This window comes from Zonotrichia albicollis, chromosome 22 (genome assembly GCF_047830755.1).
Source record: "Zonotrichia albicollis isolate bZonAlb1 chromosome 22, bZonAlb1.hap1, whole genome shotgun sequence".
NCBI classification, from domain to species: Eukaryota; Metazoa; Chordata; class Aves; order Passeriformes; family Passerellidae; genus Zonotrichia; species Zonotrichia albicollis.
The window spans coordinates 11,279,107-11,298,049 of NC_133840.1; the positions used below are offsets into that span (position 1 = coordinate 11,279,107).

At 53.0% G+C, this 18,943-nt stretch overlaps 2 protein-coding genes across 2 annotated transcripts; one reads left to right on the forward strand and one right to left on the reverse strand.

The window, feature by feature from the left end:
* The first annotated feature begins 5,078 nt into the window (after positions 1–5,078).
* On the forward strand, positions 5,079–7,008 carry LOC102063911 (C-C motif chemokine 5). Its single transcript, XM_005493742.2, has 3 exons — positions 5,079–5,328; positions 5,800–5,911; positions 6,390–7,008. The coding sequence occupies exons 1-3, from the start codon at positions 5,247–5,249 to the stop codon at positions 6,475–6,477; spliced, it is 282 nt and encodes a 93-aa protein (XP_005493799.1). The 5' UTR covers positions 5,079–5,246; the 3' UTR covers positions 6,478–7,008.
* A 3,242-nt stretch (positions 7,009–10,250) lies between these two features.
* LOC102064084 (C-C motif chemokine 4 homolog) lies at positions 10,251–12,331 on the reverse strand. Its single transcript, XM_026797287.2, has 3 exons — positions 11,626–12,331; positions 11,059–11,170; positions 10,251–10,750 (listed from the first exon to the last, which is right to left on the reverse strand). The coding sequence occupies exons 1-3, from the start codon at positions 11,696–11,698 to the stop codon at positions 10,663–10,665; spliced, it is 273 nt and encodes a 90-aa protein (XP_026653088.2). The 5' UTR covers positions 11,699–12,331; the 3' UTR covers positions 10,251–10,662.
* Between the last annotated feature and the right edge of the window lie 6,612 nt (positions 12,332–18,943).

Here is an 18,943-nt window from a genome sequence, read left to right on the forward strand (position 1 = left end):
AGTTGTCCTGGGACAAGTTTCCTGTTGGATACAAGGAGATAAGGCAGGACATAGACCTCCCACCATGTCCATCCCCCATGCCATCTCCCCTGATGCTGTGGCCAGTGCCCAGCTGCCATTACCAGCTCTGTGCAGGGCAGGTGGCAGCATAATCAGCAGTCCCTGGGCTGGATGTGAAGCAGGGATAGCAGCATCCATGTCCAGAGTGGGAGCAGGTCCTGCTGTGCCTCTGGGCAGGGTTTCAGCCAGGGGCTCTGCAGACACAGCCTGGGCAAGCTGCTGTGATGACCGAGTGGTGAAGGCTTAAAATGGACTTGAAATCCTCTGGGGTTTCCCCACATGGGTTCAAGTCCTGCTCACAGAAGGAGTTTTACTGTCAGTCCCTGTGCCCCTGGCCCCCTGGGAGGGACAGACAGACACAGGGCAGTCACACTCCCTCGGGGGGACCCTGTGTTCCCATCCTGCCTCTGGCCCCGATCTCCAGGGACTCTTTACCTTTAGGAGGTGGTCAGGAGGGTGTTCAGAGGAGCAGCCCTGCAGCTTTTCTTATCACAGGAAGAAATCCTGCAATAGCATGTCCCCTCCCCAGACAGCCTTGTCACCCTGCTCCCAACAGCTGTGTGATACTGTTCCCTGCTACCTGCTGTCACCCTGCTCCCTACAGAGGTGTCACCTTGCTTTCTATAAAAAAGCCTTCTGCCACCCTTTGTCCAGCTCCCTGCAGCCATGGCCCCCTGCTCCCAAAAGCCCATCACCCTGCTCCCTACAGCCATCCCTCTGCAGTGACTGACTGAACTTTGTTAGAGCCCTGGGATTTATTGTGGCACTGACAGCCAGAGACTAATGCCTCAAATGTTTTAAAGAGATAAGGGCAAAGGCTGATAAGAAGCAGATCCTGGAGGGGCAGGGTAATATTGTTTATCATGCCAATTCCCTCCCTTCCAGCGATTCCTGACTGGCACAACAAAGCATTTGGGAGATTTGGGGCCGAGCCGTGGCCATGGCGTTAGAAGGGGACATAAACCACCCCAGTGCCCAGTATTGCATCAGACAGTGTAAAACCCCTCCCCAGGTCGGCATGGCGGCATTGGCTGTGAGCCCCCACATCCCTGTCACACCCTGCTCCCTACGCCCCCCACAGGGGCATTGTCCCACTGGCAGCTGCTGCCTGATGGCGCTGGGAGGACGGGAGGCTGCTGCCACCCCCCAAAATCCGTGCCACCCTGACCCAGCCCCACACGCTGGGGGCTTTTGAACCCTGAACTGAACTCCAGGAGCTATTCCAGGACAGCACAGCTCCCCAGTAAAAGACTGGGACTTGTGGTGGCTGCAGGAACCCCTTCCCTGGCTGGGAATTGAACCCAGGCCGCAGCAGCGAGAGTGCCAAACCCTGACCACGGGACCACCAGGGTCACTCCTTGGTGACCACCAGGGACGAGTGGCCAGCACTAGAATGACCTGCTGCTGGCATCAACCAAGCCGTGAAGCGACAGGGACACTTACTCCCCGCAGTTAAAGGAGAGCACCAGAGAGGATGGATGTCACAGCCTTTCTGGGGGAATTGGCAGGGATGCCTGTGGCTTTGGGAAGCCCCTCTGTGCAAGGGGACCCCACCTCTGTAGGCCAGGGAAGCAGAAGATGGTAGTGCCATGACTGACCACCACTGAAGGCAGGTTTGGGGAAGGCCGTGACAGCAAATGGTTCAGAAAAAAGCGTAACATCCTCTGTAGGTTCCCCAGGGAGGTTTGCCTGCTGCTACTGGATCATTGCCCCCTGTGCACTGCCAGGCTCGTGTGACACACACCACCCTGGGCGCAGTGTCATGGACACAACCATACTGACCCCCAGTGCACAGCCCGAGCTTCCCCAGAGTCACCTGGGAGAGAGCAGTGCAGGGACAGGCTGAGTGTCAGCACGGCCTTTCCTGGGCAAGGGAAACTGATCTGAGCTCTGGTGCTGGGCAGGGAGTGTGTCTGGAGCCCCATTCCTGCCAGTTTTACAGTAACCTCGTCATCCTGTTTGTCTTGAGAAAACAGCTGGTTGGGGCCGGCTTTTGGAACCTAATCTGGAGCTGTGAAGAGCAGGTAACCAGTAAGTGATTCTCTTTTACAGAGAGTCCTTAGGGGGAGTACAGACTTCTGTCTTCCTTTGTCCCACGGAAGGGGAACAAAAAGTGGCTTCCTGATGAACAGGGAGATGGAGAGGGGCTGGAAATGGTCCCCCCACTCCCCAAGGGTTTACTGCCAGCAGACAGGGCATTGCAGAGCTGCAGACTGCTGCCCAGGACAAAAAGCACAAGGGAGAGCCCAGGGCTCACGGAGAAAGTACAAGTGCCACCTGTGCCTGCAGCTCCCAGCACAGCAGGGCTCTGATTCAAGGGGAAGGAGCACTGACACAGGGGAGGGAGCTCCTGGGCTGTGTGCAGGGACGAGACCCCAAGAGGGGAGCATGGCGGCCTCTCCAGGGCTCCTCGGCTGAGGGATGACCCGGGGCTGAGGTGGAGGGGAGTGGAAGGGCTCCAGGAACGCTTCCCGCGGAGGACAGCAGAGGGCCCAGCGCTCCTTGGATGCTCGCCTGTGGTTGGGAGGGGAGGTGAATGGACAGAGAGAAAACCTCCCTGGTTTCCAGGCATCGAGGCACACAGATTGCAGAAACCTCCCCGTGCTTTGCCTTGTGCCATGCAGCTCCAAAAAATGGCCAGTGCAGCTCCCGTCTCCATCTGAGGCCAGAGCCCACCGTGGTGCCCCTCCGCAGCCCTTCGGTGGCCTGGTCAGAGGGTCCCAGTGGGGCTCTGGGCATCCCCCAGCCCCGGTCCCTGTGGTGCCACCATCTCCTCCCAGGTTCCTCGGCAGAGCCAGGTGGATCCCAGGTGCCACCTTGGCCAACATCTTTCCTTGGGGAGCTGCCCTTCAAGGAGAAGGAGAAGGCAAAGGAAGGCAGCTTTGGGTAATGTGGCCTGGAGGAAGGACGGGGCTACAATAAATGACTTGGCATCTTTCCAAACCTCTGACATCTCTGCTCTGAGGGCCAGGGCTGCAGAATGAACCTTCAGAAACCCTGCACAGGGCAAAGCCTCCGAGCGAGGGGCAGGGCTGGGCTGTGTGATGATCCTATAGGACTGTGCCAGTCCTTGGGCATGTCTGGGACAGGGAAGGGGGAGGCTGTGCAGGGCTGAGAAGTCACACCTCGCTGTGAGAGCAATAATCAGATGTCATGGTTTCGGTTGCCTTTACCAGCCATGACAGAGTGTGAGCTCTGGCTGCCTTGCGGTTGGGAGATCAGAATCTTTCTGTGGTTTCTGAGATCTTGATCTGGCCCTGTCACATATCATGTCACAGGCAGTAACAGTTCCTTCACCTGCCAGCAAATCTGGGAACACCAAACAGTTCATTTGCACATCCCAAGGCAGGACAGTCTCCATCTCTGCCACCTGCCACAGACACAGCATGGCAGCTGCTTCTTGGAGCCCTTTGCAGGGCCATGTGGCAAGGCAGGTGGGGGACATAAAAACAGACTTTTTCTACAGGCACTGCTTCTTGGAAAGAGAAATCCCAGCCCCAGGATCAGCCTTGGGGCAGTGGAGATGAGGCTCAGCACAAAATGCAGTTGTTGTTGTTGTGCTGAGAAGATGAGGGTGAGTCCCACTGCCTTACTTTACACCCTATATGGATCTGGGGCATAAGAAATGCTCACATCAATTAGCCAGACCAATTCTGGAATACAGTATGGCAGTAGCAATAAATAATCCATCTCCCCATCTCTGACAGGAAGAGTCCCTTGGCAAATTCCAGCTGAGTTTGTGTCCTTTGCAAAGCCTGAATACCTGCAGCACATTGCTGTGCTGCCCCAAAATGCCAGCACTATGTGTCTGTGACAACCCCATGATGTCAGGCACTTGGTTCAGCTCCAGCTCCTGCTCAAAAGAGTCTTCAGGGTCCTCAGGACAGCACCTGGATGCCTCCTGGAAGAAACCATGAGCTCCTACCACCCCAACAGGGTCCCTGGCACAGCCCTGGAGACCCTCCTGCAGCCCTGGTCCCCACCCATGGGGACACTGTGGTGGAGGGGACACTGGGAAGGTTCTGAGTGCCCCCACAGACCCATGAGGCCAGTGGAGGAGAAGGAGAATGGCAGCAGAGCAGCCCTTCTCTGCAGCCCTGGGGATGAGGGTCAGTGAGGAAATCTGGGAAACACGAGCTCGTGGCACCTTGTGAGCAGCAGCTGGGCTGGGAAACACCCAGAGGAACCACAGGCTGTGAGCTGGCAAAATGGGGGCCAGTCACAAAGTAGAGAGATGGAAAAAGGGAAATGCTCCCTGGAACATCCTGGGGAACCCATCATGTCACGGCCAGGGCAGTGCCAGGGGCCTCTGTGCAGTCCCTGCCATGACCTCCATGACTGCAGGTGGGCACCAAGGGCTGGGGTCTCTTGGTCCCTCTCAGCTCCCTGGGCTGGGGAAGCTCCTGCTCTGCCCTCTGCATCCCACTCTGAAGAAACCCACTGGCGCTTGGAGAAGATGCTCTTTGCAGAGTTAGCCCATCCAGGCAGGACTCCCAGTCCAGCCCAGCCCCTGCTGGGATTGTTGGGAGGGGTTTGGAGGGCACAGCCCCACCCTGGAAGCACAGCACTGAGAATTCTGTGCTTGATGGTGCCAAGGCTGCCAACCTGGACCTACAGCCAGTCTCCAGACTGAGTGTTCCTGCTGTCCACGCTGCCCTCACTGACCCCTGTATCCACCCTGGACACTTCCCAGACCCAGCACTGGAGAAGGGACCCCTTGGTGGAGCCAGCACCTTCCATTTGAGGTTCTGAGCACCTGTAACCCCCAGACCTGGTTCCTTGAAGATGAGACTGAGCTGGGTCCTCCTGGTGCTTTTGTGGGGGTGCTGAGGTGACTTTGATAAGCAGAGTTGTTTTGGATGATGCATGTGAACCTGCTGCTCAAGGGTGGTTTCATATCCTGTCTTGGTCACTGGAGGCTGATTTGCTCACACTTACCTCCCTTCACACAAAGGCTATTCTGCTACTTCCTCAGCCAGCTGTTTCTTTTTTTTTTTTTTTTCTTCAGTATTTCTGAGGCAAAGGTGCCATGACATCAGCTCTATTATGTTTTGGAAATTCCACGTTTGCTTTCAATTCTGACTGACTGGCCACTGTCCCTATAAAGAGCAAGGACTAAGCCAGCACCTCACAAAAGGCACAGGAGGAACCTGCTCTGATCCTGCCTCTGCTTATCCTTGTCCAGGATGAACATCTCCACACACTCCAGACTCTGCCTCTCCATCATCCTGGTTGCTCACCTCTTTTCTCAGGCCCTTCCTGCTCCATGTGAGTACAGCATCCTCTGCTCTCCTGGGATGGACTTTAGCTCTGACTGCCTGCAATTTGGAGCAGAACTCACAAAAGTCAGCTGCAAATGTTGGAAACCTGTTTGAATAACTTCTCCTGATTTATTTCAACTGGTCTTCCTTTCTAATATCCTTTTATTTAAGGGATGAATTTTACTGGTATAAAAGTTTTCAGGTTTCCTCTCCCCTCATTTTCTTGCTGGCCCTTAGGGGTGGAGGGTAACAATAGGGATTTTTACCCTGGATGTTATTGTAAAACATTTAACAAACAATCCTAGCAATTTTTTTTATCAAGTTTCTCTGTTCACAGCAATTTCTTGCTGATTTTTAGGGAAAACAGGAGGAGAAGGGACAGTTCAGCTGATTACGGAGGTGGTTGCCTGTGGTCTCAGCCAGGAAAGTACAATTTATTGAGTAATGGTCTCAGGCTGGATTTCCTGATCTCTTGCAGTGGGGTCTGACATGGGTTTGTGCTGCTTCAGCTACATCTCACGAAAGTTGCCTCAGAGTCATGTGCAGGAGTATTTCTACACCAGCAGCAAGTGCTCCCAGCCAGCAGTTGTGTAAGTACCAGCCCAGGCCCTGGGGGGAGGCTCTGCCAGCCTCCGGGCTCCTGGCTTCACATCCAACAGGGCCAGGATGCTGTGAGGCACCACACTGGGGAAGGGAGCAGCCACCCAGGTCCCATGTGCACTGTGTAAGCCCTCATCCTCCTCAGCTGAGAAATAAGTGGTCCCTTGGTCTGCTTGGACTGTCCTGATGCTGGGAATAAGGCATGGGAAGGAGGTCAGGGGGCAGCAGGACCTTCCAGAGCTTGATGAACTCAATCCACACAACATTCCGCACTGCACCCGGGCTCACCTGTGCACAGGACAAGGGGACAGATATCTGAGCATGGCAGGGTCTCCCAAGGGACCTGATCTCCCCCTGGGTTTTAGCACACTCTGCAGCTCAAGGATGCTTGAGAGTTTGTGAGAGATGACTCAATAACATGACCCCAGTCCCTGATGCTCCTTTTCCCCTGAACTCATGACTTGCCAGGTTTGTGACCAGGAAGAAGCGGGAGATCTGTGCTAACCCTGATTCCAGGTGGGTGAAGGAATACGTGAACAGCCTGGAGCTGCAGTGAGCACTGGAAGCTGAGAAGTCCTGCCAGACCACCCAGGAGAGTTTGGCACAGACCTAGAAATGCTACTGCCAAGCACCAGGACCTGCTGAGCCACCTTAGGACCCTGGAAGTTTGTTTTGCCTTGCAAAGGTGTCATTTGTCCACAATAATTCAGCTACACTTCGGGCAGACATGATGCTGAAGACCTCTTGGCCTTGCAGACCCATCTTGGGGTGCCTTGCTGTGTGATGTGGCTAAACTGAGCCCCACCTTGTGCCTCCACTGCTAGAATGGGAGGGGGATTTCATCCCAGAGCTATCTGTGGGTTGGAATTAACTCTGAGTGCTGTTTTATGAGCCCAGGATTAATTTTCCTACTGAATTTTGTAACGGTGCAATAGATGCTGTGAGTAAGATCTGTCCCTAGAGAAGGAAGTGGTACCCTGGTTACTTACAGGATGCTTGTTGTGGAACCACAGTGTTCAGCCTTATTCTCAAATTGCTGTTTTGTGCTGGTGCCAATGAATAAAGCTGTTTTCTCTCTGTGTCATCACTGGTTGTTCCTCTCCTGTTTGGAAAATGGGGACCCCACTAAAACTATTTTCGGGGATGTAGGGGAAAAACCCAACTTCTCAGCTGGAAGTGCCCCAGCCTTCTTAGTCCTAAAAGCCTTCCCTTCTGCTTGGCCTCCCTGATCCCAGCACCACAGCAGCACCAGCCCCAGCACCTCCCAGCCCTTCCCAGTCCCTGCACTTATGTGGAGCCAGAACTTCTTCCCAGCCCTTTTCCCCATCACATCATAGCCAAGGCTGGGAGCTAGTGGGGCTGTGCCACTGCAGATTTGGCAAAGAAATGCCTGGAAATCTCAGGGTGAGGATTCAGGGGTGTCCCTGTGGTGAGAGGAAAGGGGGATGGCCAGGACTACATCCCTGGCACAGGCTCCCTTGGAATGTAGCCTGAGCCAGGCTAAACTCTTGGGATGCTCTGTTAATGTTTACTGCAAGACAAGCACCAATTCACTGTTGTTCTGCAGCTTCCTGGGGCAGGAAACAAGATTTTGTTTTAAAAAGCACAAAGTAAAACCAACAAAAGCATTTTATCAGCCTGCGGTTGACAATTAAAACTGGCTGGTAACTTTGTGGGTAGAAAATGAGACTGCTGGTCCCACCTCCCTGCTGGAGCTCTGCAGAGGATGGGAACAATTCGGGCTGTGTCCCTCAGAACCGGTTATGAGGGACAGAAAACCAGTGTAAGTAAACTGTCTGTAAAGCAGCCCCAAGCCCCGTTGGTGCCACAGTGCTCTGCAGATGCTCAGGTTGTCTCCTGACCTCTCCTTGCTCACCATCACCTCTGCCCAGGGCAGGGGCAGAGTCTCCATCCCTGGAGGAGTGTAACAGATGTGTGGATGTGGCACTTAGGGACGTGGGTGGTCTTGGCAGTGCTGGGGAATGGCTGGAGCCACCATCCTGGAGGTCTTTTCCAGCCTCAGTGATTCTGTGGGTCTGGGTGGGTCTGTGGCTCACCTGGAGCAGAGCAGGATTGGGAAAGAAAAGCAGAAACAAGGAGAGGAACAAGGCTCAAGCAGAGAGACCTTTGAGTTCCCACCAGGACTTGGGCAGATACGCAGACAATGTTTGCACTTAGCCTGATCCATCCAGCCCCCACTTTCCACAGGGCAGCACCAAGGATGGGATGTATAAATGGGTGGGTTTAGGAGAAAGGATTCTTGGACAAAGTGGCCAGTGCAAGTTGAAAAGACAGAAATTGAAGAGGCTGAGGTGTGAGGCCCAGATCCAACTATCAGCTCTCCAGGAGTGGCAGGGAGAGGCCATGCCAGGATGTTCATTATGGGTTTGGGAGCAGTGACCAGCTGGGAGAAAATGTGAGCACTGGGACTGAGGGTGTCCCTGGCACCTTTCTCCTCCCAGGGCTTCTTCAAGTGAAGCTGGGAGAGAGGGAACAGCCACAGGGTTCGTGTCTCAAAAAGGCCAGAGAAAACCAGGCTATCCAGTGTTTTGCCCATGGGACCATGAAGGTCTTCTGATCTCCTGATGCCTTCTGCCACTGCAGGCAGGGAAGGAGACGTTCCCCAAGTCCAGCAACTGGAAACTGAAACCTGAAACCAGAAAGGCTTGAGAGGGAAATTCCCACAAGTGCCTAGGCACACAGCCAGGGACCGTCCTGAGGGGAGGCAGCTGCATCCTGGACGATCCAGCCTCTCCAGCCTGTCCCTGCATCCTGGGCATGGGATATACTTCCCTCAACTTCCCCAGTACTCCCCTCAACTTCCCTTTCTCCAAAACATCCATCCTCCATCCCCTCTCAGCTCCGAGTCCCAGAGCAGGGACAATCTGGGGCTTCTGTATTGCTCTGCAGTGCCAAACCTGGGGTTGGGATGTCCTCAGGGGTAGTGGAGACATCCAGCACCCCATTCCTGGGATCTTCACCTGCTCCTGTCCATCCACCAACCACTCTGCCCCACAGCTTCACAGCACAGTGAGGTAGCCACACTCAGGATACACCCCCTGCAGATTTGCACCTCCCCATGTATGGCCCCAGCACCAAATCCTGGGGCACAGAATGCTCCTGGGCTGGGCTGCCCTTGCCTGGGATGCTGCTCCTCGGGTGTTCATCACCCTCTTGACTACAGCCAGCTTTCCTGCCCAGAAAACACAAGACTAGAGAGAAATCACAAGACAATACAGAGGTGCTTTCCCAGCCTCAGAGTTGCCAAATCTGACCTATAACTGCAGGGGAAAAAAATAAACACTAAGAGAAAGCTTGCTTTTTTGCTTTAGGAAGAACAAAATGTGGGCAAGGCTAGGCCAGCTCTGGACTATGCTATGGGGGCAGTGGAAAGGGTCTGTAAGAAGGGCGGGAACAAAACTTTTAGCAGGGCCTGCTGCTGTAGGTCAAAGAGGAGTGGTATTACACTGAAGGAGGTCTGTTTAGAATGGGCATTAGGAAGAAATTCTTCCCTGTGAGGGTGGTGAGGCCCAGGCACCCAGAGCAGCTGTGGCTGCCCCAGCCCTGGAAGTGTCCAAGGCCAGGTTGGACAGGGCTTGGACCATGAGGGTCCAGTAGAAGGTGTTCCTGCCCACAGCAGGGGTGGAATGAGATGAGCTTTAAGTTCCTTTATACCCAAACCCTTTTGGGATTTCTTCACGGAGTATAGATGTCAAGGAACTCTGAGCATGATCTCCATGGACAAGGTGTGCCCAGCACTGTGCCTTTCCTGCTCCTTCCCATTCATGTTCCCATGGAAAGCTGTATCCTGAGAACAAGTGCAGCAGGTTTTCTGCTGGTTGTTTTACCCCTACACCAAGAGCTGAACCTTTCCCCTTGTTCTACAGGTGGGAAAGTGAGGAACAACCTTCATTGGGGTGGTCAGAATGAAAGATGGGGTCCCTGTCCCTCTCCAGCACTGCTGGTCTCATTGCTGCACACCCAAGTATCAGTTTGATGTGGGGTGTGTGGGGCTGGGAGCAGCAAATGTGTGCAACGTGCCTGGGAGTGTAGAGAGCAGATTCATGAATGCAAAAGTCCCCCATGTGGGTATAAACACTTCTAATTCTGTAGAGGATGTGGGGACTGGGGGTGTGTGCTGGGGGGGAATGAGGTTTTGGAGGCTGTTCCTGAGTCTGCAGTATGGAAACTTTATGGGTTTGCCTCAAACCATTTCCCATCTTCACGTGTCCTATAGAGGCTCAGATGGCTCAGAGGTTTGTTCTGTGTGTGCTGGTGAACACCACACAGAGGCACATAAAAGGGAAAAAGCAAAGGTTTTCTCCAAATTCTTTATTCTCCAGAATCATGCGTTGACATGTTTAAACCAGGATTTTCCATCATCCAACATTGGGTCACCCTCCTAGAAATACCCTCCCTGTCACCCCCCTATAAATAATATAATCATCCACGGAAAAAAAAGGACTGACCGCCCCATATGATGATTTCTTAAATAACTTCAAATAATGCAACAGCCAAGGTGCAGTCCCACGGGCCTGGGGGTGGGCAGAGGGATGAGGCTGAAGCCTGGTCTGTGCAAGCAAGGATGAGCAGCAGCCCCCAACACAAGGTGCCCTTCCAGCAGTCCCTTGGGGACACCTGCAGATGCTCCTGTGGCTCCTCTTGTCCCAGGGTCCTGCTCCATGGCTGGAGCTCAGGATAACATAACTTGACAGTAGCTACTCTTGCCACACTGCTTCGCTCAGTTCTGCCCCAGAATTCTCAGGTAGCTTTGGACCCAGTTGTTTTCAGGATTGGCACAGACCTGGCGGCCTTCCTTTGTGACAAACCTGTGGAACAGGGATGGGACATGTTAGAGCTCTGCTCACACCTGCTTCCCAGGAGAGCCTGGATCCCAGCTCTGAGCATTGCAAGAAGTTTTGCCCTGTGCTGATGCTGAGGGCAGCAGCTGGCCGTGATGCTCCCCAGCCTGCAGGAGCATCCCTGGGAACCCCCCCACAAGCATCCCCAGCAACGCCTGTGAGAGCCCCTTCTCCTCAGTATTCCCCTCTCCCTGCTCTGCTCCTACAGCCCCCTGCAGGGCAGAGCTGGTCACTCCCCACCCCCAGTGCTGTCCCTGTCCCAAGCTGGCACTCACACGATGCCTGGCTGGGGGCAGTTGCTGCTGGTGCTGTAATGGTGCTGGATGAGCCTCCGTGGCAGCTTGTGCTGGCTGTATGTGAAACAGCAGGTTGGGATCTCCAGTCCAGCTACAAGAGGAAAAGGAAGACAATGTGAGCTCTGGGACCTGTGCTGGCAGGGAAGGTAGTGAGAAATTAGAGAATAATTAGGGTTGAAATGGACATTGGGGATCATCTGGTCCAATGCCCCAAGCAGTATCAAGGTGCTGTGAGATTCTCACTCTGCCATTGGTCAGAGCTTCACTTCCACAACTCCTCCAGCCCCAGGACAGAGGCTGAAATCTCTCAATTCTAACCAGGAATAAGTACTTTGAGCCCAGGATGGATGGATGGATGGATGGATGGATGGACAGATGGATGATTTTCTGATTCCAGGGTTCCTACATGCAGTTGATGTCTGGGCAGAGTGAAGAATAGCAAAAATGCTGAAAAATTCCCACTTATCTGTCATGGGAGCTCAATGGAGAAATAATATGGAAGGTTCATATCTGTTCTCCCTTCACAAATGAAAAAGCAGGACTCACCTGGTCCAGAGAAAGTCTGGGAGAAGGAGGCTGAAATGAGAAGAAGAGCCAATCCAGCTGCAGAAACCTTCATCTTTCCGTTGGGTGAGGGCTGTCAGGGCAGGAGCAGAAGCTCTGAAAGATGCAGCTCAGTGTGCAACAGCTGGATTCGGCCCTCTTTTAAAAGGGAGTCCTGGAGGCAGCTGGGAGCAGCCGAAATGGAAATTCCAGGATGATGATAAAGGATGACATGAAAATGAAACAGCTGAAGGGAATTAGAGGGAACAGAAAAAAACGAGGTAGAATGGAATATGGTCCCTCACAATGCCAAGTGACTCAGCATTCATTTTTGCTTTAATCAAATGAAAAGGAAACTAAAATGTGCCAAGTGACCTGGCCACAAAAAGGATAATGGTCCCACTGGACTCTAGAGGGGGTTTTCCCTATGAGGCTATGTAGGGAAAGACAATGTTTGCCTAGGATTACGCAGCTCTGGAAAAAACCCCAGCAGACAGCACAGAAGTGCTCTCGTGCCGTTGTGTGCTGGATGTTTGCCAGAGACCGCTGAGCTGCTGTCCCAGAGCTCAAGGGTAGCTGCACTGAGGGCTCTGTGCCACCCACAGCACTCAGCCTGCCTCCCCACACCCGCAGGGCTGGAATTCATCCGGCCCAGTCCCTGGAGATGCTGCCCAGGACCATGTCCCGTGTGCTGCGAGACTGCACAGCCTCTCTGGACAGCCTGCTTCAGAGTGCAATAAAGCTTTATCTGGTGTTTAATTAGAATTTCTTGTTGCCTCTTGTCCTGTTAGTGGCCACCACTGAGAGTTGGGCTGCATCTACTTTGCTCCACATACATTGGTAAGAATCCTCTGGGCCCTCTCCATCCTGAACTGTACCAGCATGTCCTCCCTGGAGAAATGCTACTATCTCTTTTTCATCTCCATGGCCCTTTGCTGGACTGTCTCAGTATGTCCATACATCTCTAATCCTGGGGAGTCCAGAACTGGACTCAGCACTTGAGGAACAGACTCACCAATGCTTAGTACAGGGGAAGGGTCCCCTCCTCCAACCTGCTGTAAATGTTCCTCCTCATGCAGCCCAGGAGCCTGATGGAATTTTGGTGGCAAGGGAATATTGCTGCTCATGTCCAGCCTGGTGCCCACCAGGAGCCCCAGGTCCTTTTGTGCCAAACTGTTTTCCAGCTGGTCAGCACTGCCATGTACTGATGCCTGGGGATGTTCCTTCACAGGGTCAGGACTTTGCACTTCTTTTTGAGCTTCATGAGGTTCTCCATCCTGATGGGGTCTCCATGGATTTCACACAGGACAAAAGTGATAAGACAAGAGGGAACAGCTTTAAACTAAAAAAAAAGAGAGATTAAATATTAGCAAGAAATTTTTCTCTGTGAGGGTAGTGAGACCCTGGAGCAGCTTGCTTCCAGGGAGAAGCAGTGGCTGCCCCCTCCCTGGAAGTGTCCAAGGCCAGGTTGGACAGGCCTTGGAGCAGTCTGGGACAGTGGAAGGTGTCCCTGCCCATGGCAGGGGGGACAGACCTGCTTGGGTTTTAAGGTCTCTTTCATCCCAAAACATTCCATGATTCTATGATGGCAGCATGTCCCTCTCACGTGACAAGCCACCCTCCCAAATGTGTGTATTCGCCTGCCAGCTCGCTGAGGGTGACCTTTGTCCCATCAGCCAGGACATAAACATATTAAGGACTAGCCAGTGTCGATCCCTGGGTTTCCCTGCTGCTGACTGGCTCTAGCTTTGTGCAATAGATCACAACCCTCCAAGGACAGTGTCGAGCCCATTCTCAGCCTCTCTCACTGCTGTTTCACTAATCCACCCTTTATCACTTTGCCCTTGGCAGTCACAGGCATCCCAAAGGTCAGGATTTCACCTGAGAGCAGGGAGTTCCCTAGCAGAAGAGGTTTGTCACTCCTGAGACATTTTGCCAGCCTCAGCCACTCTGTCCAAGAGATGCATTGGGTAGAAGGTGGATTTCCTGGCCAAAGAGGTGAGATGAAAGTGGGGGACAACCAGCCTGACATGGGAGAGACCAAGTCTCAGCAGGCCAACAGCTCAGGGCAGCTGCTTGGGGAGCAGGAAGAGGGCTGACCTGAGCTTCTGATCTCCTGCCACATTCTGTCACTCCCCACTGCAGAGAGGCTACTCAGGCCTCTCTGGGTGTGTTCCTGAGCCTGGATTTTCTCTCCCAGAACTCTAAACCCCCTGCTCAGCTACCCTGGAGCTGCACATGAGAGCAATGGAGGCACTGTCCTTCACCAGCTGCCTTGTCCCTGGCAGGGACTGAAAGGAGAAGCTTGGAGGTTCCTTAGACTGGTCTGCTCCTTCCCATGCTTATTCCATGGGGAGGGTTTGTTTTGCATCCCTCCTTTCCCTCATGGTCTGGTCCTGCATGACATCCCTGGTGCTGCTGGTTGTGGCACATCCTCATCCTGGCAAGGACCTTACCAGAGAGGCCAAGGATGTGCTTTTAGAGGGAGCAAAGTCTCTGTAAGTCCTGACAAGGATATCAGGGAAAGTGGTGGATTTTGCCAGAAGCAAGTCTGGCAGGATCAGCTCTTTGCTCCCTTGGTAAGTCTAATCAGCTCAGCACAGAACAAGAAGTGGCTCCAGCTTGCGGCTGAATTGCTGCTGAAAAAACCCCAAATTATGGCTTTTTGCCACGGAAATAATTCATTCAGAAACCAACAGTGGGAGTTTTACGTTCCTCTGTTCCTGCAAGTCACATTTGGGTGTGACAAATGCCAGCGCCGAATGGAGCAGTGACAAAGGCTGTGGCTGCAGAAAGGCGCCCTGTGGCTGGCACCACCCCGTCGCCAGCAGGTGACAGCTTTGCTCATGGCAACTTCGCACCTTCTTCTCACCAGCTGCTGCCTGCAAGGCACCAACCATGAGACTGATGATGTGCGTGGGGCACAGGGGGATGGGGAGGTGTGGTGGCTGCCATGGGACCTGCAGCTCTGTCTCTCACCTGGAAGCTCTGAGAGGAAAGAAAGCACAGTGGAATGTGAGGAGGAGGAGGAGGAGGTTATGCCACCAGCGGGTGCCCTCAGAGCTGCTCTGTCAGCTGGAATGTCACTGCCCCGGAATGCCGGGAAGGCTCCGGGACAGGGGGCAGCTCCTGCCCTCACCGTGCCCCCGCCTGCCGGGCTCTGCTGTGGGTCACCGGCTGCCGCCCTGGAGCTCGGCACGGCCATCTCAAACCAGCCTCCCTTGCTGACCTCTGGGCCCAGCTTCTGGTTTCTGCTTTCGGTTTTCTGCTCTGTCCACTGGTTTTTGCTTCTCTGGCAAATCCCAGAGCTCTCTGCTATTGCAGTTCCTGCAGTTTAAGTGTCATTAGCTGACCCCTCCCAAGCTTCCTTTATTATTCCTGGAAAAAAGCCATTGTTTACCACTTTTGCCTCACTCAACTGGGTTATGAGGTTTGTTTTGGTGCAGGCAGGGTAGAAATAGAAAGCTAAAATTATTCAAAGGAGAAATGTGTAGGGAAAGGCTGTTATGGGGCTGCTGAGTCTTCACCCTGGGGTATAAACAGTGACAAGGATTAGCCCAGAAGCTTTCAAACTCCTCCAAGCTGCCCTGAAATCCTGCCCTTGCCTAGAGACACAGGTCACAAAGCCAAGAAGCCAGGGCTGGGGAATGGGGGTACTTTTCCCATGGGTGAGGGCTCTCCCCAGGCTGATGGGGGCCTTTGTCAGCCTCCCCCTGGGGCACAGCTCACGTGTGGGGGCTGCACTATCCCAGCCCTGGCACTGAAGGACCTTGGAGCACAGGAAGGATTATTATTCCACTCCTGTTACTTCCTGTAGCCTTTTCTCCTCTTTCCATAGGCCCACAAGTGGATGCAAGCTCTGGGGAGGGGGATGATCCGTTTGGGAGATGCTGGTAGCTTCAGCTGGGGCAGAGGTGAGGTGCTCTGGGGGTCAAAGGACTGTCCCTCAGGTGATCCCTGACTGAGCCCAGGTCCCTCTACTCCCACTCACAGACTGACCCCACCAAGCCCCAAGGAGTGGCTGCACATCCCTGTGTGGTGCCCATAGGATGCAGGAACCCTGGGGCAATGGAGGGATGGGGATGCTGTGGCTGTGGAGGTGCTGGGGGGATGCAGGAGAGGCTGTGGGGGTTGTGGAAGGATGCAGGGGCCCACAGGGGGAGGCTGCAGGGCCATGAAGGGATGCAGGAGAGGCTGTGGAGCTGCAGCACAACCAGCATGCAGTGCCAAAGCTCCCCGAGCCCTCCCCTCTCTCCCAGGGGATGCGGGTGCCAGGCACATCCCATGCCAGCTGGGCCAGCTGGACAATATCCCCTTTGAAGGGCACAAACCCAGCTGGGGTGGAAAAACCCTCCATATTAGGGAGGACAGGACCTGCACTTCAGAGAAACACTGCTGAGCACCCCTACCATCAAACAGCCCCACACGTGGGAAGTGGTTTGACAGCTCTGAATGAATCGTGATGCCAGTAAAGAGCAGCGCCTGAGCACGGCTGCTCACTGGCAGCTGCAGAGCTCACACCTCGCTGTGGGACTGGGGCTCACAGCTCCCCACAGTGACACAGCCCTGCCAGGACCCTGCAGAGAGCGGCCAGCACTGCACAAGGGAGGCCAGGGGCCATCAGTCCCCAGCCCTGGGGGGGTTTAACACGTGCGTGGATGTGGCATTGGGGACTTGCATTACTGGTGGCTCTGGTAATGCTTGGAGGATGGCTGGACTCAATGACCTCAGAGGGCTTTTGCAGCCTAAATGATTCAATGATTCTATGATCAGGGATGTCCTCCAGCTGTGGCAATAGCCCTGACACAAGTTTGAAGGTTATCCCTGCTCTCAGAGGAGGTTGTGGTTATAACCTGTGGGGATCAGCCAGACATCCCTGAGGCCACCTTCACCCATCCCACCCAAAAATGCCTAGAATGCTGCAGAGCAGGAGCACCAATGAAAATGAAAACTATTAGTGTCTTGTTTATTTTTATTTTTCCTTGAATATAAAAAGCAGGCAAGGCCCACTGGGTTCATCAAAAGTAGGTTTGGTATTCATAGAATCATAGAATCAAAGAGTGGTTTGAGTTGGAAGGGACCTTAAAGAGCACCTTGTTCCACCCCAGGGACACCTCTCACTGTCCCAGGTGCTCCCAATGTCCAGCCTGGCCTTGGGCACTGCCAGGGATCCAGGGGCAGCCCCAGCTGCTCTGGGCACCCTGTGCCAGGGTCTGCCCACCCTCACAAGGAAGAATCCCTTCCTCATATCTATTCTAACTCTACCATCTTCTAGCTTCCATCCCAGCAGAACTCTGAATTTTCAGCCAGGCCCTCCCTGCTTTTTTCAGGGGGACTCAACAATGGTCTGAGCAAGGTGGGCAGAGGATGCAGCCCCAGCAGAGACACTTTTTCTGGTCCTCCCAGACATTTGGGGTCTGAGGGATGCTGAAGGGGGTGGGTTGGGTATGTCCCAGTCCCTGGAGCCAGCAGTCAGGGTGAACCAGGGACACAGCCCCACAGTCACCTCCCTAAGGCTCAAAAATTGCAAAACCTCAGGTTTTCCCTGTTTCTTTCTTTTCTTTTCATGCCAAGAATGGAGAGAGTTGTGGAGCAAAGACCTTTTTTTATTTCACCTTAATTTTCTTTGAAATACTGTACAGTTCATCTTCTTTGGTTTGCTCTGCTTCAAAAGAAAGGCCAGGAAAAATCAGAGGCATCAGCCATTAGAAAGAAGAGTATTCCCTAGAATATTTTATTTTGTAAAATGCCTTTGTTTGAGTAAGAATGGGACCTTTAGCGAGATACACATTTCTTATCAGCTGTGACCAGCTTCCTGTCCTGACATGACTTAGGGGAAAACAAGTGTTTTCTGTGCACCAGCCAGAGGTGACCAGCCGAGGCGGCCGTGCTCCCCCTGGAGCCCCCACACTGGAGACAGATGCTCCCCAGGCACTCCCACAGGCACAGCTTCTTACTGCAGTCAGTTCCAGGATGTGACATCATCTAAAAAATTCCAACATTTCTCCAGCAGTGTCAAGGATGGGGCGGGTGAAATTTCTGGACGCTGGTGGAATGCCATCAGTGCTGGAGCTGGAGCAGGACAGTATGGAGCTGCTGCAGGGGTTGGTGGACCTTGGCTTAGGGGCAATTTCTGAACTCAGGACATCTTTAATGACTTCCTTTTCTGAGTAAATCCCAATTCCTCAGCATTAAACCCTGCTATAAATAGCAACTTACATCACCCAGTCTCACCAGTTTTTTTCCAGGTTCTCCTTTCATTCAAGACAGAGAATTTCCCTATTTCTGACAGAACTTATTTTGGGCATTTGCTTTACTTAGCACTTTCTCCTGGGGTTTTTTGGGGGACTTGTAGAAAAAACCTCAATCATATCCCTCTATGTAAAACAGGGCAACATCAACCAGACTCCTTCAGATGGCAGATCCCACTGACTCCATGCACTGCCTGCTGGGTCAGGAATTCTGGAACCACTTCATGGGAAAATTCCTCATTACACCACCACTTTGCTGTGTAATTAAATTAATCCCCCCAGAGATGCTCCAGCCCATTTTTCCCACTCTTCCATGGCCATCTTCATGTGGCGTGTCCCAGGGAAGATGGTTCCTCATCTGAGACACACTCAACCTCCCTTCCTAAAAGGGTAAGAGCTGGAAGAGATGACTTTCTCTTTTCATCATCATTGGAATGTGGGAAATGGGTAAGAAAACATTTTTTAGGAGGATGTTGCATCCCAGACATCACTGGCATGACTGTAACCTCCCACCTCCATCCAGCTGGCCATGACCTGGCAGAGCAGGATCTTTTACCAGATTTCTAAGGAAGAATTAGATTCCTAGAAACCAAGTAATTTGGCTTTGGGGTTACTTTTGGCTCTCAGCAGTAGAAAAGTTTCAGCCCTTACCAGTCCCCTATAAGACACATTACCTAAACTAAACTGATCCTAAACTGATTTAGGAAATTTTTGCTTTTATTTATTTCAAAATAGGCCCTGAGAGTCTAAAATAATTGGATGTGCTTGCTGACAAAGGGATTAAGGCACAGAGGTCTCCAGCTGCCTGAAAGGAAAAATCTCTCATTGAAAACATTAGAATAATCAAATCAGATCCCAAACTAATTCTTCTGTTTCCATGAAACTCGTCTTTTAGCAGAACATTCTCCACATTTTGGCACTGTGCACCTCAGGAGCAGGACGTGAGCGCTTGGCTGGAGGTTCCAGATCTCCAGGTGCAACCCACAGATGCTTGAAGGCACAGTCAGAGGGTTCAGCTCAGAGGCAAACCATGCTCCTACATCCATGAACATCCATATTCCCTGAGCAGC

Coding starts and splice junctions, on each gene's coding strand:
- LOC102063911 (XM_005493742.2), top strand. CDS start 5,247: ATGAACATCTCCACACACTCCAGACTCTGCCTCTCCATCATCCTGGTT. Junction 5,329..5,799: donor TCAGGCCCTTCCTGCTCCAT/GTGAGTACAGCA, acceptor GATCTCTTGCAG/TGGGGTCTGACATGGGTTTG. Junction 5,912..6,389: donor TGCTCCCAGCCAGCAGTTGT/GTAAGTACCAGC, acceptor ATGACTTGCCAG/GTTTGTGACCAGGAAGAAGC.
- LOC102064084 (XM_026797287.2), bottom strand. CDS start 11,698: ATGAAGGTTTCTGCAGCTGGATTGGCTCTTCTTCTCATTTCAGCCTCC. Junction 11,171..11,625: donor CCAGACTTTCTCTGGACCAG/GTGAGTCCTGCT, acceptor TTCCTCTTGTAG/CTGGACTGGAGATCCCAACC. Junction 10,751..11,058: donor TGCCCCCAGCCAGGCATCGT/GTGAGTGCCAGC, acceptor CCTGTTCCACAG/GTTTGTCACAAAGGAAGGCC.